Here is an 18,208-nt window from a genome sequence, read left to right as displayed (position 1 = left end):
ACCAACTTGGTTTTCATGCAAACCTGCTACTGGGTTCACATGTGGCCTTTGGTGTCCAGGCTGGCAGCTATCCTGCCCTAGATGGTTGCATTCCTGTGCTTAGTGTGGAGGTCGTGGACATTGGAGGCCTCCCCCCAAACCTCGATGAGGTCCACGATCTCCGCACTAGACCAGGAGGGCGCCCGCCTCTTGCGGCCCCGGGCAGGCTCCTGGGAAGAGGCGGAGGGCTAAGCAGCAGTGGGTGGCAAGCTCATGCCGTGCCAGGTGGAGGATCTGCTGGCTGGGTGCTGGCAGGCTTGCAACTGGCACAAGCACTGTAGCCAGACCGTGCCCCTTTAAGGGCTCCAGGGCCGGGAGGAGGGCAGAAAAGTTTCCCTTGTTTGGCCCAGAGTGGCCACCAGGGCAAGCTCGGGAGGGCTAGCCTCCAACTAGTTCAAATTAAGTGGCTACACAGCCCTTAATTCAAACCTGCTACTGGGTTCACACATAACCCAAACTACTTAATTCGAACTAGGCATTAGTCCTCGTAGAATGAGGTTTACCTAGTTCGAATTAAGCGCTCCGCTAGTTCAAATTAAGTTCGAACTAGAGGTTTGCATGTATAGACGCTATGAAAGTTAATTCGAACTAACGGCTGTTAGTTCGAATTAACTTTGTAGTGTAGACATACCCTAAGGTACTACTAGACTATTTGTTGTTTTTTAAGTTTTTCCTGTTATAGACTAACTCGGCTACCCCTCTGAAGCTAAGGTAAGCAAGTCATTCACAGTTTCACCTTAAAGGCACTTTACCTGAAAGTTAGATTTTAATAGATCTAGATATGATTGTACACCACTGAAACCAGGGGGATAATAAGACACTTCAATTGCCTTGCTCATCTTTGGGGATTTTGTACCTCATATACAACAACAAAGCTCGGAAGTGCATTTCTTAATGGCTGCTGAGCTTTACACATAAGTTTGGCGCTTTATTCTCTGTGGGATATGGCACTATGTGTGCAGCAGATTGTATTTTGACAGATGCAGCTGTCCCATAAAAAGTCCCTTAGCATTATTAGCACCAGTAGTTCATATACATCCATGAGCTTTAGGATATCATAAAAGAACAATTAAAATGTTTTTGAGAGTAAAAAATGCCCCCAAGTCACTTACCTCCCCTATGCCTGTCTGCAGAATTTTCAGTCCAGTAGCTTTTTCAAGCTTGTATTTGTTGGCATCTGTTAGGAAAATTAAGATACAGAGAGTTAAGGGAAAGCTGGGATTTGGATGAGTCTGCAGCATTCATGATATAACCAAGCTTTTTATCCCCTTGCCAATGGATACAATACAATTCCTGTTTATCTCATTTATCTATGGACTATGTTTCACTCATAGCGACACTACTATTGAGCATTTGTGTCATTAATCTTTTATCATTATCCGAAAGAGAAAGAGCAAAACCAGATGTGTTTTCTTCAATACGCTATACCCCCTTTAGTTTAAAAGTGATGGAAAGGGACAATATAAATAAATCATACCCAATTCTACAAAGGGGAAGGATTAAAATTAATGGAGTCTGGACCAATGAAATCTCTGGAATCCACACTCCCTGTCCCCCCCAAAAAAGACATTGGAGGATGTCACATAAGACGGATTCATCCTCTTATTTTTTAACAGACTTTTTTCTAGTACAGTCCCTCTGCCCCAGACACTTTCCCCCCTCGTTGAGTACCAGTCCTTATGACTGACCAGTCCTGACTTTCTTTTCCTGCCACAGCAGAAAGTCCTAATCTTCTCCCTCTATTAGCCTCCTCGTGTGTCCCAAACACACTCCCATGTGAGCAATGATTTATTATTACATTATTCATTCCTACAGTTGTGAATAACTTATAAGAAATTACCTCTGCCTTGCAGATAAGGTAACTAAATAAATTGCACGAAACCCTATTTTAATGAAGTCAGTCAGAATTTAATTGAGATTTTTTTCCCATTTAACACTTTCCATACAGGAGGCATTCAAAACAAACAAACAAAAAGTCAAGCACAAAATCAAATGAGTCACTGAAGCATATCACAAAAGTCTGTCTAAATACAGTAAATCCATAGAGACATAATGAAGTAAGTTCCTAAAATGGTTAACCCTTTCAGAAACGAACATTTTAAGTGCTGTAGTTACAAAATATGGCATTTCACATTACATAAAACTATTTTTGGGGACAATATTTAGTGACTTTATTTGGTCAGGGTCAGATGTTGGGTGATCAGGTGTCTAGATTCCTTTTGGAACGCCCAGTCAAAAAGAGATCCTGGCAGCCCTGGTCAATACTGCCAAGCAGGTGTGAACTCACAGGGCCATGGATGAACAGGAATATGGATTCACTTCAACAGAAGAGTTGATTAGGGTATGTCTACACTAGCCCCCTCGTTCGAACTAGGGAGGCTAATGTAAGCATTCGAAGTTGCAAATGAAGCCCGGGATTTAAATATCCTGGGCTTCATTTGCATCTTCCCGGGTGCTGCCATTTTTAAATGTCCCTTAGTCCGAACTCCGTGCCCGCAACTACATGCGGCATGGAGTAGGTAGTTCGAATTAGGATCTCTAATTCGAACTACTGGTACGCCGCGGGCACGGAGTTTGGACTAAGGGACATTTAAAAATGGCGGTGCCCAGGAACACTCAATTTGCTGGACTGGGCTCTAAAATGTAGAGAAATTAAATACATTGGATTAAATACTGCTATCTACTGTTTATATAATGCTTTATACTTGTAAGTGTTCTAGCCACATTAATTGATGTACTTACCTTCACTATGCCGGAAGGAGTTAGTTAAGTAAATTAAGTTAGTTAAAGGAGTAAAGTTAAGTCAAGACAGGCAGGGTCATGCCCACAACTATGCAGAGGATTAGTGCTTGAACCACCTGGCTTAGGATTCTAGACTTCTTAAGCTTGATTTTCAAACTGCAGGCCTGCACACATTGATATTCTTTTCATTAAGGTATTTGCTTATGTACCCAGGCCTATACGCAGGGTGTGTGTGAAGGGAGCAAATATTTAATGGTCCCCCAAGTAAGCATGGTCCAGCTGGCCAGGGACAGGCAGGGGTCCGAACCTCCATCCTCCATGCTTCGGCCAGCTGGGGTACGGCTGGGACTGATTTTCCCCCTCCCCGAAGAGCGAGGTCAGGACTCCGGGGGGTTCTGGTGGGCAGGGGCGCTGGCCTGGCCCAGTCCTCCTCTGCACAGAACAAGGTTCAGTACACATGCTTCCATTGGGGGAGGTGGCGGCAGTTGTTGCTCCGATCCAGCCTCTCCATGGGGGGGCACCTTGGGCTCTCCGCCAGCCCCTCGCTCCCCTGCAGGAGGGTCGGGATGGCAGCAGCTCCTCGCTGTGCTCCGGGCTCCCTGGGGGAAGTGGCTCCAGGTCCCTGCTCTGACACCTGCTGTTGGGCTCCTGAGGCCCAACAGCCTCCTTCCGTGGCTCCTGGGTTTCACCGGCAGGCAGCACCATCTTGGCGTGGGGCAGCTGGAGGGCACTCAGGGAGTTCTGCTGCTCCTCCATCCCCGCCACCTCTGGCCTCACTTCTGCTTCCGGGTCCCGGGCCCCGCCACTCCGCCACGGACGTACAGGTCAACGCTGCCCAAGGGCCTCACCTGGCTCTTAACCCATCCCGCCACTCCTGTGACCACCACAGAGTCCCCGAACTGAGGTGGACAGCTGGGCTCCGATCACCCAGCTCTCCCTGCCTCAGTGCAGCCTCCCAGGAGCCACACCAGGCCTCCCGGCCCCATCACGTTTCCTTCCTGGACTGGGCTTAGTCACATCCATTTCTGCCTACATGCCAGAGTCACCCACCCTCACTCAGCTCTCGTACAGTCCTCACATACACGTAGCTTCACCCCCCCCACCTGCCTGTCTCACACTCCCATCTGTGCCTGATCCTCCCTCACACACACCCTTCTTCCCTCCCACACCTTAATGCTACTCTTCTTTCTCCCACCTCTCTCTTTCCTGCAATTAACTAGAGTGACCAGATTGCAAGTATGAAAAACTGCAACTTTCAGGGGGATAAAAAGTAAATATATACAAGACAGTCTCAATGATTTTTATTTACCCCTGTATCCTGCCACATGCGAACATATACATACTTTTGCCTACATCTTAACCTGGAACACCTCTCTCACACACACCTTTACACACCCTTTAACATTGCCCCTCTCACATAGCTACTCTCCTCTTAACTCTACTCCCCATGCCACACTGCCCCTCTCTCTCTCTCTCTCTCTCTCTCTGTCTCTCTCTCTCACACACACACACACTGCCCCCCCTTTCTCTCTCTCTCTCTCTCTCTCACACACACACACACACACACACACACACACACACACACAGGCTAGCTTCCCTGGCTGCCCGCCACATACTAAAAATATAGCAGGAGCATACTATAGGTTGGGGCTGGGCCTTGACCCTGGGGGAGGGGAAGGAAATCAGCCCCAGCCTTCCCCTGGCCAGAAGCACACTTACTTGGGGGACCATAGGTCCACATTTCCAAAAGGGCACACTCTTCCCCCCCTTCCCCCCCTGGAAATTCCTGCATACGGGCTTGGTACTGGACATAGACATAGACAGGTAAGTGGCCACCTCGCATGCATTTGCACACATATTTGAGACTTGCACATTATCAATGCAGTTTCACAAAAGCATGTATAAGGTGGGGAACTGCTTGAGGGGAATGGTAATTTGAGCTTTTGAATTGCTAGGTTTGTGGATAGTGTGTGATATTGAACTGAACTGCTGCACAGTAGTTACATTAGGGTATTAATTTTCTTGAATTCTTGAGTTATTTCAAGGGTGCCTACAGTGTATTGTATAAATCTAAATAAATCACTCAATCAATCATTGTAATCAACCTCTGCTTTCCAGCCATGTGCTCATTCCCCTGCACCACGCTGCCTCCCACCTACACATCCATTTATAGCATGCACATTCGACACATTTTTATGCCAAATACAATAACTGAGAAGAAGCTTAATAAAAATAGAAAACTCCACAGGCTGAGTCAGAGAATGCTTTGTTCTTCACTGCTTGTAGATGATAAATAAGATGACACAATATAGCAGAAATCAAGTAAACACAGTACAGGTGAAAAAATATAAAATTTCATATGGTTCTATATGATTTCCACAGTTAATAAGAAAATGTTGGGCCTGTTATATTTACTACAGGAAGTAATTTAGTGATTTTTCTTATTTCTTCCCTAGCCTCACTGTCACTGTTGTCATTTTACTTACAATAAAGCCTACTTTAAAACCTCCTTTACAGAATAATTGCCAGTTGATATAGGCCAAAACATAAAAATGTTTACATTATCCCCATTCAACTCAGTAAATGCCATCTCCAATATGGCCAAACTCAGGCTTTGGCAGAATGCAGGAGAGGGCCCTCAGCAGAACCTTCTGATGTTCAATTCTGGACATGCACAGAAGGAGTATTTCAGCTAACCTTAAATCCGACAGCGGGACACAAAAGGAGAGGTGGTCTTGGAAACAGAGGGGCCGCAGGCTATCTAGTGTGTTATAGATTTTCTATACTATCTTGCTTTGAACTCAGAATTGAGCAGGAAGCTAGCGAAAAGATCAGACAGTAAGTATTTTATGCTCAGTATGTACAAACACACCTCAATACTGGGTTTTACAATTGCTAAAAATCAAGATGCTATTTAAGTTTCCTGTGCCTAAATTTTTAGACAATTTTCTATTTCTTAGGAGTTCAGCAACCAAATGCCAAAGGCAAAAAATTCCCTTAGAGCTGTGAATATAAATTTCATTTGTCCATGCCATCAGGTACAAAGACACCTAAATCTTCATCTTGCATCCCTTGTGCATTCATAAAAGCTAATTAGAATTGTGTGGACACAACAGTCTGAATTCAGAAGAGTTTTTGAATGACCAAATCGTCAGGTTTATGTAAGAAGAAATTCACAGCACAATTAAAACCTAAAAATAGTGAAATTACCGTTTTTACATACACAGATACATATGTAAAAATGTAATGTTCAGTTGTAGTTAGTATTATATTAGGACATTTTGAACATGAAAAGTATTTTATAGGGTCTAAGCATATTAAAGTTACCAAGTAGTTCTTGTTTTATTATTTATACTTCTCAATAACAATTTTAAAAATTCAGACCATAATCTTCAGATATAAACACCTAAAGTTTGACACCGTATTTAGGCACCTAAATAAAAATGACCTGATTTTTCAGAGTTGTTGACAAATTCTATTGAAGTCAGTTGCAGCTGCTGATCTGACAGTCACAGTGAAGAAATCTGGTTACTCATTTAAAAGCCAAAATATGTATTTTGATGCCTAATATTTGGTATCCAAGTTTGTAGATGCTGGCCTTTGGTGTATAAATGGTTAACCAAGATTTTTAAACACAAAAGACAGGGCATCCAAAAACAGGGATGGAAAACTGAGCCCAGATATTTCTAAGCAAGTTGAGAATCCTTGGAAGATCTGACACTTATCATTTTAAAAGCATTAAATGAAATCTAAAATCACTGCAGTCTAGTTTTTCTATTATAACATTGTTAGACATTTATTTTGCAAATTAAAAAAAAAGAGGGAAGAAATAGGTACAGCCAACACCCTATATTTCACAATCTAGAAAAGCTGTTTTTATAACCCATTTTTAAACTTCTGAAATTATAGTAGAGTTATGACACACTCATCACTAGAGAGGCACTAGTGGAAGCTGCTCTAAAAAGTCTGTGAGCAACCTATAAACCCCCTTTTTAATCTTCTACTGAGACAAAAAGGGTTTCCAAATACACAAAAAAGAAGTCCTTTAAAATTAAATTCACTAGATGAAGGATATGCAAATTACCTGAAGAAGCAGAACCCTATAATGTTCTCAAAATTCTGCAATAGCCTATTTAATTAGTATTTTAATTTATCAGAATAATTCTTTGCACTTGACAATTTATGCAGTATTCCATATAATTAAGTACGTAGCTACAGCAGAACAATTTTGCCTACTCTCTTTATACTGGTTATTTTAACCTGAAAAAAAAATCTGTGGAAGTTTCTTCTGTGATCTAAATTACAATGGGGACAATTTAATGACTTTACTCTATTAGAGAACACGATGAGAGGGGTACTAAGTGTTTAAAGACGGAGGTTGTCCCTGTGTCTAGGCCTTGGTAACTGGAAGGGAGGTCTGATGCACTTTGAGGAGCATCATTTACTTCCTTTCACATAGGTCTTCTTTCACTGACACAGGTGGGAATTCTTCAGTGCTGAACATAATTCACAGTTTATTATCAGCAGAGCCAGCCTTAGATTCTATAGGGCTATATGAGACATTAGCTATGTGAGACTTGATGTAGGTTTCCATAATTTGCACAGCACATTTAAGAGCTTGTGAGGCAGGTGGTTCAGGTGTCATTATTATATAGCACATACAGTGAATTTTAGCAGGTACTATAGTGTGTAATCTACATGGGCAAAGCACTTGCTGGTTATCCCACAGTGTCCTTCCCCTGGGAAGGGAAATTTTTAAGGGAAGCAGATCCATAGGAATTTCTTCAGAGATTTCCCTGCATCAGTCATTTGAGTGGGCCACATTTGTCTCTGTTCAAGGAAAATAACATTGCTAAATGTTGCAGAGGATCTGTGGACGGAGAGGGCCACCCATATAAAGGTCCTTGTGACCGTGAATGCCTGTGGCATCTAGCACATCCCGCCCTGCAGCATCTTGGCAACAGAGCATGGAGCCAAACTGTAGGGGCCCCACCCAACTGCAGTTTCTCCTCAGGAAGGAGAAAGGAGGCTCCACATTAAGGGCACATCTACACAGCCCTCTAAACTCAAACTAAGATACGCAAATTGTTATTTCGATCGTATTTTGAAATAGGTTATTTCAAAATTTGGTGCATCTACACAGCGCCAAATTTTAAAATAATGTGTTATTTCAAGACATCCCTTAACCCTCATGGAATGAGGGGTACAGGGATGCCAGAATAATGTGCCTATTATTTTAAAAAAGATTTGAAAATATTTCAAAATGTTTTGAAATAATGGGCATGTTTAAAAGACACGCAGTAGCTATTTCGGGATACTTTCAGTATCCCAAAATAGCCCTGCTGTCTAGACATACCCTAAGGAAATATAACCTAGGAGTGATTTCATTTTTTGGGAGACATTCACTGGATTCAAGGGAAGACAACATACACGCATCTGAGCCAATTCCACCCCCTTCTACTCCAGCACAGACCCAGGCTGTGTAGAAACCCTTTACAGGGCCTGGATTGTGAATGACAATGCTTTTGCAGCACACAAGCCTTCTTTGTGATCATGCATGGAGAACCCCTCCATCCCCATTAAATGTTAGCCTGAGAATATATTTATTTTCATTTTGCCAGACAGGTCCAAGTTTGCTTGGCCATCCTCTTGTCCTCAACAGTGTTTCTATATAAAAGCTGTGTGACCAGGACAACCATATTGTAATATTTGGACAGCTCCCTACGTGTCAAAAAGAATTAAAAGATTCCCAGAGGAAAGTTGCTTTAGCATAGGAGATGTATTTACTAAGACTGCAGTGGCATTCACACCATTTAGTCTAAAAGAAAAAAGGGACAGAGGAAAAAAATCCTTGACATTTCAGCAGCCTCTGGGCCTTTACCTCCCAGAAGAAGCTGAAATGTTAGGGGGCTTACTTCTCTCTCTCTTTCCTCCGCTGGACTAAATAATACTTGGCATTTATATGGTACGGTTCCTTTCATCTGAGGCTCTGAAAGTCCTTTACAAATACTAAGCAATCCTTACAACATCCCTGTGGTAAACATTGTTTGGCTAAACCTTGTTTACCTTGCAAAAGCAAGTGATCCTGTGACTTGAAATCAATGGGTATATTCAAGTAAGTAAAACAGTAGAATTCAGTTCATTATTATGAAGGCACAGATGGGTAAACTGAGGCACACAGACATTTCAGGGTCTGGTCCCAGTTCCATTAAGTAAATGGAGAGACTAATTTAGACTCCAGTGAACTTTGGATCAGGTTCTCAGTCACCACAATAACAACTGATACATAGAATGATATTCACACAGTTAGGGTATGTCTACACTGCAGAGTTTTTCAGAAAAGCTGCTGTTTTTCCAAAAAAACTTCACTTACGTCCACACTGCAATTGCGTTCTTTCAAAAAAAAAATCAAAAGAACAGAAATGTTTTTCTGACATTGGTAAAGCTCTTTCTGCGTTGAAGAAGCTTTTTTCCGAAAGAGCTTTTGGAAAAAGGTGTGTGTGGATGGTGAAGAGGGAGTTCTTTCGAAAGAAGAGGAAAGAGGAAAAAGCACAGGTGCCCTGGTGGCCATTCTGTCCATAGTAATCACAGCTTAAATGTGAGATAGTGTTCATTCAGTCTGGATACTATCTTTCGAAAAAGCAGATGGCTTTTTCAATACGCTTTAGCAGTGTGGACGCTCTCTTTCAGAAGAAGTTTTTTCGGAAGATATCTTCCGGAAAAGCTTCTTTCAAAAGAAGCTTGCAGTCTAGACATAGCCTTAGAGACAAGTGTTCTCACCAGTGTCAGTACAAATTGCTGATTTGTGTATGGGTGCAATTCAAGGTGCTAGATTTGCCCTGCTTTGTTTAAGACCTATATATGGTACCTAGCAGAGCACCTTCTGCCAACACATTACACTATTCCAATACTTTCTATGTAGTGAGGCCTATTTCCCTAAATGAAGGCACTCTCAGGAATTCATTCCTCAATTTCATTTGGCAGAGCCACGATTTGTTCTCCTTCCGCACAAGGTGCTATGTTTTCTAGTTTTTGTCTGGATGAGTGAGTGACTTGGTGGAGCTGTATTTCACTTTTTTGATGGGCCAGGGGATTTTTCATTTTTCTCTGATTTTGTGAGACTATTAACAAATCGCAAATCTTCCTTGAGACAGAACTCAGGTTATGCATTAAGCTTCGTTACCAAATTTTGAGGCCAGAAGGAGCCACTGTAATTATCCAGTCCGATTTCCTACATAACACAGGCCATAAAATTTCACTGAGTCGTTTGTGCATCAAGATCATAACTTATGAATTAGGTAGAGCTCTGGACATCAGCTGTCCCTGGAAGGACATAAATATTTCAATGACTTTTTTTTTAAAGGTAAACTTACAGTTAAGGAACCGATTTAGCTCAATGAGAGGAAAAGTATCTCACTTCTGACAACAAAAATTACATGACCTCAGGAAACCTGGACCCTCCACCGTGATTGTGGGGGCCAGAGCCAAAGCCCAAACCCCATCACTTAGGGTGGGAGAGCCAAACAGTTTCAGCCCCAGGTGGGGGGGCCTGTAACTCTGAGCCCCTCACCATGGGCTGAAGTCCTTTGGCTTCAGCTTCAATCCTGGACAATGGAGCCTAGGTCCCATTAAGTCTAACAGCAGCCTAGGCAACCCCATTAAAATGGGGTTGCGATCCACTTTGGGGACCTGACATAGAGTTTGAGAACCACTGAGCTAAAGCATATGTTCAAGAACACTGGGGCTTTAGGAAAAACACCAAATATTGTGAGACACCAGGAGTTTCCAGCACCAAATATCATGAGACACTAAGAGTTTCCAGCACTCATAAAACTCATTTTAGACACTGAAAATCTATTTTAGAGGGGTTTAAGATTTGCATTGAATCATGTATGCTTAGCCTATTGCTATCAAAAGCATGTGGCTTTACATGGAAAAACACAGGACAAATATTTTCAGAAAGTTATTCTAAATCTCTAAAATATTTCTCTGTGATCTATGCTGTAGATACAGAATAACAGAGAGTGATTTAGCCTACTGTTTCACTGAGACTCACTGTGAACGAAGTCCAAAACTCTTGTGTGGGTTCATCACTCATCAGTAAGTGCAAACCCAAACTCAAGCTGACAAACCTGTATGCCACATTGCAACCCCACACATTTCACACATGATACAGAACACAGATATAAATACACTCAGACTCACATGTGCGCATGAGTGCATACAGGCTATGTCTACACTGCACGTTTATTTTGAAACAATCTATTCCGGAATATATCTTCTGAAATAGCTTATTGTGAAATAGCGTGTCTACACACCAAATGCTCATCGAAATAGTACTTAGCTATTTCGAAATAGAGCATCCACACTGATTGGACGCTAACTTGCATTTAAGGCCACCAGGAACTACTTCAGGCCAGGCATTAGGTCAGCAGTTATTTTGTGTGGCTGCTGCTTGAAGCTATCTGAAGCTCTGCTTAAAGGGACCCCCCCAGAACAGCAGTGTCTCAGGCTTTTTCTCTTTGCCTATTTCTTCAAGGGACAGCAAAGCCATTTCCTTTGTCTGCTGTGGTTGTCCTTACAGACACCTCAGCTTGCTATACATGGAGCTAGGGCTGCCTCTGGGCGGTCTTCAGCTATTGCAGCTTGTGCTGCAACTCATCTAGCAGTTTCTACAGGCTGCAGCCCAGGCCCTGTAGGAACCCAACCCCTAGCTCATCTGGGAGACCATCCTTGGGTCTCTGTAGGTGCAGCTCACGCAGCTGGATCCTGCCCGCCCTCTCCTGTCCACCATGCCCCACCACCTCTGGCGTCTGGACACCTGAGCAGACTGGTGGGACCAGATTGTCATGGAGAGGGGGGGTGGGGTGGTCATGCAGGTATGGCATTCTCGGGCTACTCTCCTAAGGGGTGGGTGGACTGCAGGAATGGAGTTCCCTAGGGAAAGGAAGGATGGGTGGTGGTGGTGCAAGTCCCCTTCCCAGGAGGTTTTTTCAGAGCTGGCCTCACAAAGCCCTGCTGGGGGTTGGGGTAAGTATGTGTGTGTGGGATGGGGGGGGTGCTCCTCATGAGTAGGGGGAATTGAGAAATGGGGGGGGTTGGCTGGGGAACTCCCAGGAGCCCTGGCACCCTTGTGATTCTGTTTGTTTGTCTCTTTCTACAGGTGGTGAGGGCTATCAACATCATCCTGCTGGGCAGGGTCATCCAACTTAGCGACATCATCACCAGCTTTGCCAACATGGGCTTCTGCAACTGCGGGGGGGGGGGGGGGAGCTATTGACAGCACCCTCATTCCCACCTGGTCCCATGACCACCGGACATCTCTCTTCATCAACTGGGAGGGATACTTTTTGATGGTCCTGCAAGCCGTCATTGACCACCGGGGCCAGTTCACCAATGTCTATTTTGGGTGGTCAGGGAAGGTGCACAATGCACGTATCTTTAGAAATTCTAGCTTGTTCCAGAGGCTGCATGCTGGAACATTTTCCCCCAACTTCACCATCAGGGTTGGGGACGTGGACATGACCACCCGCATGGTGGGGGGCGCGACCTACCCTCTCTCGCCTTGGCTCATGAAGCCCTACACCAGCCACCTCGACCACTCTTGGAAATGCTACAATGCTAGGCTCAGCAGGGCCTGCATGGTTGTGAAGGCACCTTTAGCCATTTGAAAGCACTTTTCAGATGACTCCTCACCCGGCTGGACCTTGGGGAGTGCAACATGCCTCACATGGAGGCCACATGTTGTGTGCTCCACAATGTGTGTGAGCACAAGGGGAAGACACTGATCACATCAGCAGGGCCTTTGAGCAGCCGTGCACAGCTGCCATCCGGCAGGCTAATCAGGGGACCATGCTCATCTGGGAGGCCCTAAGGGAGAGTTGCCCCTCACTACCTTTCCTCCAACTCCTCCCTTCCCCCACTTCTCTCCTTCGCTGCTGAGACAACAAACAAATCTTTTGTTTTGGAAAAAATAAAATCTCTGTTTCTTTTTATTTGGGGTCAAAGAAAGTGGGGAAAGAACCTGGGAGATGGGAGAAGGGGGGATGAAAACCTTGGAGGTGTGAGGAGAGGCTCCGGACTGGGGCTGGAGTGGTACCTGGCTCCGGTGATCCCACCGCCATGGGTGCAGGAGGCCACGGCAGCCATGGGAAGGGGAGGGTGTTGGGGGATAAGCAGGAGGAATGGGAGGAGTGGGGGTGGAGTGAGAGAGGGATGGGAGGAGAAGCTACAGTGAGATCAGGAGTGGGAGCAGAAGCAGGGGCAGGTATCATGCTGGCAACAAGGGATTGCATGGCTGTGCACACATGAAGCATCCCTGCTCCAGCAGCTCCCACCAGGTGACTCGCCGCAGCTGGATGTCTTCCTGGAGCCTGTGGTCTATGGTCTGCTCCAGGGATTAGAGTGCCACAAGGTGCTCCCTCTGGAATTCATCCAGGGGTCTCCGGCGCCTGCGGGTCCCTCAGGTTCAGGACGCTGTCCTGGGCGGTGTTGGCCTCCCATCTCTCATAGCTGATCCAGCTGTGGTGAATAAAGGTCTGTCATCCCAGGGGACACTGTGCCTGAAGCCTTGCCCTCATCTATGAACCTAGAGTGACAGTGCCTGGAGCAAAGCCATGTGCACTCTGGCCAGGGGGCCCTTTCCTACAGAGGCCCAGATGTTCCTGGGAGTGGGTGCTGCCCTGATAGTGCAGGCATGCCCATGTGCCATGTGTGGGATGGCTGAGTGTGTGTGTGTGTACGTCCCCAGCCTGTGTGTAGAGGTGACTTGTGGAGTGAGGGTGGTCCCACCCCAGAGTCAAGAGCATGGCAGGCATCTCCAGACATCCTGTAGCCAATAGCACAAGGATCCTCTGTGGCAGCCTCTTGGAGCTGTGTGGCCAGAAGCAGTGGAGTACATGCTCCCACATGCACAGGCTGCTGCGCGATCCCCAGGCCGCAAGGACTGAGCAAGAAGTGCCCAGCTATCCCTCGCTGCCCACCCCCTGTGTAAAGAGAACATGATGGCACTCACATGATGTTCCATCCTGGCTTTGGATGATGCCTGGGACAAGTCCACAGGGAGCAGTACTGGCTCCAGGGTCAGGAGGGTGCTGGTGATGGCCTCATCCGGCTCCTCCTCCTCTTGCACCTTCTCCTCCTCATCTCTTTCCCCGTGAAGAGGACGATGGGCATCTCGAGCCCGGAGTCCACAACCAAGGTGGGTGAAGGGACTTCCCCGCCCCCCAGGATGCAGTACAGGTATTTAAAATAAGGGCAGGTGTGGGGTGCTGCCTCAGAGTGGGAGCTGTCCTCCCTGGTCCTGGCATATGCCTGGCGAAGCTCCTGAACCTTCGTGTGCACCTGATCCTGTGTGCAGATCTTCCCCTTGTTTTCCAGGCTCTCGGCCATCTGGCCATAAACATCTGCGTTCCTGCATCTGGTGCGGAGATCCTGGAGGTTGGTCTCATCACCTGCAGGGTAGCTCAGCTGTCAGAGCCTCCTGACAACCACAAGCCCCTTCTGCTGAGGCTTCAGTTTTAAGGGCTCCAGAGAAGGGGCGGGGATATAGAGTTTGGTTCAGTGTGGCCGAGAGGCCAGCAGGGCTCCTTGGGAAGGGCTGGAGGCCTCTTATTCCAAAATAACTGCAGCTGCCCTGAATACACGGCCCCTATTTTGAAATAACTATTTCGGAAAACACGTTATTCTTGGCAGAATGAGGCTTATAGATTTCGGAATAACGCTATTGCTGTGCAGATGCTCTCGCAGTTATTTCAGAATAATAGCCATTATTCCAAATTAACTTTGCAGGGAAGATGCACACACACAGAGCATAGTTAGGATAATATAACCTGATTCCATGCTACATATATCCCAATAGATTTATTCAGTACCACCATTAACTTAAAAAGAATAATGGAATCATTTTTGAAAACAAATCCTTGGAGCAGTGCCTGTGTACATATGACATCATGCCATTAAGGGTTCTTTGGGTGAAGCCTTGCGCACTTTATTCTTTACAGTAATTTTTATTTGAAAAATACTACAAGCGATTGGCATTCCCAGCAACCACCATATAAAATTGATACATTCAAGATAAAAGTCCAGACATACACGTTTGCTGGGGTTTGGCTTCATATAATACAAATGAAACAAACACAGGCAATGCTTTCTTTTCAAGTGTGGCTGTTCCTTTTCTGTCCCAGTGTCTTTTTCTCTTTCCTCAGAGAATGAGAGAGAGGCTTCTCTTATGTCCTCTCTGAAGCTAATAGGATGCACCTGCCACTATTACTCAATAGTAATTTCTTTGCATCTTCATGCAGGGTTCAAGTACCAGCCATCAGGGTCACCCAGAGGAATTCTACACAGATATATGTAGTACTTTTGAGTACCACATACTATCTCTCAAACACAGGAGGTCTACATATTCATAAAGATATTTTTAATGATACTGCATATTTTATCCCTCTTCCATGCCACAAACTTGTTCGAATTAAAGCTTAAATTCTAAGAAGCAGCGTTCTCAGTTATACCTGGCCATTGCCATATAGTCTGAGGCAGAGATATTCTTTATTTATTTGCATCCTGGAGTTTGGAGCAAATAGAGCAAAGTCACAATGTGAACATCGCCTGTCTTCCAGTATCAAATGAAAAACAACTGACTCAACCAGTCAGGTGCAAAGCTGAAATGTTTCCACATCCCAAACCCTAAACATGGTTTTGTTTAAAGATGAGTCTACAGGTTATGAGCAAAAGCTGTATAATTGGATGAATAAGGGAGATCTTTCTATTTTGTTGTCTTTTGTGTAATGTCTGGCTAACTGGCAGGCAGACCTGAAATAGAAACAGTTGCATGAAAGCTCAGCCATACTGTAAATGGTTGGTAGCATTTTAAAGACTAACACATTTATTAGGGCAAACTTTCGTGAGCTCTAATGCCCTAATATATTTGTTTGACTTTTAAGTGCCACGAGAATCCTTGTTTTTGCTGAAACAAACTAATACAGCTACCTCTCTGAAATCTGGTAAATGTTATGTCAAATGAAAATTTCAAGTCATTTTTCATATGATTTCAATAAGTTATTGTTTCAATTTCATTTACATTAAATTAATGTTTATATCAATGTTTCAGATTCCAATATGTTAAAGCGATTTTCCCCACCATTTCTTGCTGCTTTGAGAAATTTAAAATCTCAGAGTACACATGCAATTTCCAGTGTACACATGCTATAAAACCTACCATAGCCACTCAGACTGACAGGAGAGAGGTGGAATTTATGCCACTATTGCTGCTCTCAATACAGCTTGTACCTTGACTTCTCATAGCCCTCAATACAACACATACTACAGCCAAGGCTACAAGACCACTATAAAGTGAACTTCCACTAGATTCACTAAGCATCTAATTCAGTTTAGTTACATGCACACAGTCACTTGTGAGGTCAATGGTAGTAGCTCAAAGATATCTATAAAAGCAGAATTTGGTGCATATGAGAAGCTGGAAACAGTTCCCACATACTGTATATTTTAAAATAACTTTCGAAAGAAAAAAAGTCTTCTCTCTACTTCAAATATGGAACGCCTTCCCTCAAATTCTACTGATCTAAGATGCAGATACTATTTATTTTTGGACCAGCAAAATTCTGATATCTCAGAAATCTACACAGCTCTCTTTTTACATTGTTAACATCTATAATCTTATGTATAGCTACTATACATAAATAAATGCAGTTATTTATTTATTTATTTAAAATAATTGCTTTAACTGTTCCTTCTAAATAGAATCATAGAACCATAGAGCTGGAAGAGACCTGAAAAGGTCATCAAGTCCAGTCCCCTGCTCTAGGCAGGACCAATCCCAACTAAATCAACTTGGCCAGGGCTTTGTCAAGCCGAGACTTAAACACCTCTAGGGTTGGAGACTCCACTACTTCTCTAGGTAACCTATTCCAGCGCTTCACTACCCTCCTAGTGGAATAGTTTTTCCCAATATCCAACCTGGATCTCTCCCACCACAACTTGAGACCATTGCTCCTTGTTCCGCCATTTGTCACTACTGAGAACAGCCTCTCTCCATCCTCTTTGGAACCTCCCTTCAGGAAGTTGAAGGCTGCTATCAAATCCCCCCTTACTCTTTGCTTCTGCAGACTAAACAGACCCAACTCCCTCAGCCTCTCCTCATAAGTTATATGCTCCAGCCCCCCAATCATTTTGGTTGCCCTCCGTTGGACCCTCTCCAATGCGTCCACATCCTTTTTGTAGTGGGGGGCTCAGAACTGGACACAATACTCCAGATGTGACCTCACCAAAGCCGAATAAAGGGGAATAATGACATCTCTGGATCTGCTGGCAATGCTCCTCTTATGCAACCTAATATGCCATTAGCCTTCTTGGCTACAAGGGCACACTATTGACTCGTATCCAGCTTCTCATCCACTGTAACCCCCAGGTCCTTTTCTGCAGAACTACTACTTAACAGGTTGGTCCCCAGCTTGTAACTATGCTTGGGATTCTTCTGTCACTTGTCCTTGTTGAACCTCATCAGATTTCTTGTGGCCCAATCCTCCAATTTGTCTGTGTCACTCTGGACCCTCGCTCTGCCCTCAAGCGTATCTACCTCTCCCCCCAGCTTAGTGTCATCCACAAACTTGCTAAGGGTGCAATCCATCCCCTCATCCAGGTCATTAATAAAGATATTGAACAAAACCGGTCCTAGAACCGAACCTTGGGGCACTCTGCTAGAAACCGACCACCACCCTGACATTGAGCCGTTGATCACTACCCCGCTAGGCCCGGCCTTCTAGCCATCTTTCTATCCATTTTACTGTCCATTTATCCAATCCACATTCCCTTAACTTGCTGGCAAGAATATTGTGGGAGACCGTATCAAAAGCCTTGCTAAAGTCAAGGTATATCACATCCACTGACTTTCCCACGTCCACGGAGCCAGTTACCTCATCATAGAAGCTAATCAGATTGGTCAGACACGACTTGCCCTTTGTGAATCCATGCTGACTATTCCTAATCACTTTCCTCTCTTCCAAGTGCCTCAAAATGGATTCCTTAAGGAACCCTTCCATGATTTTTCCAGGAACCAAGGTAAGACTGACTGACCTATAGTTCCCTGGATCGTCCTTCTTCCCTTTTTTGAAGATGAGCACTACATTTGCCTTTTTCCAATCATCCTGGATTTCTCTCGATCTCCACGACTTTTTAAAGATAATGGCCAAAGGCTCCTCAATGACATTTGCCAACTCCCTCAGTGCCCTCAGATGCATTAATTCTGGACCCATGGATTTGTGTATGTTTAGCTTTTCTAAATAGTTCGTAATCTGTTCTTTACCCACCACGGGCTGTCCATCTTCATCCCATCTTGTGTCACTTAGCGCAGAACAATTTTTAAAACAAATGCACTGTTGTGTTTTAAAAAGTAATTTTAGATTAAAGG

General features: G+C 44.5%; 1 protein-coding gene across 1 annotated transcript in view; it reads right to left on the bottom strand.

The window, feature by feature from the left end:
• Positions 1 to 18,208, bottom strand: part of PTPRN2 (protein tyrosine phosphatase receptor type N2) — a 944,343-nt gene that overhangs the window by 329,043 nt on the left and 597,092 nt on the right. Inside the window, exon 12 of the mRNA XM_075922745.2 lies at positions 1,152 to 1,216. Within this exon, the coding sequence (XP_075778860.2) occupies positions 1,152 to 1,216 (65 nt within the window). The remainder of the gene's footprint in view (positions 1 to 1,151; positions 1,217 to 18,208) is intronic.

The sequence above is a fragment of the Pelodiscus sinensis genome, chromosome 2 (assembly GCF_052426305.1).
Source record: "Pelodiscus sinensis isolate ZL-2025 chromosome 2, ASM5242630v1, whole genome shotgun sequence".
Taxonomy (NCBI): domain Eukaryota; kingdom Metazoa; phylum Chordata; order Testudines; family Trionychidae; genus Pelodiscus; species Pelodiscus sinensis.
The sequence above is the reverse complement of the archived record's forward strand: the minus strand, read 5'-3'. Positions and strand labels throughout refer to the sequence as shown.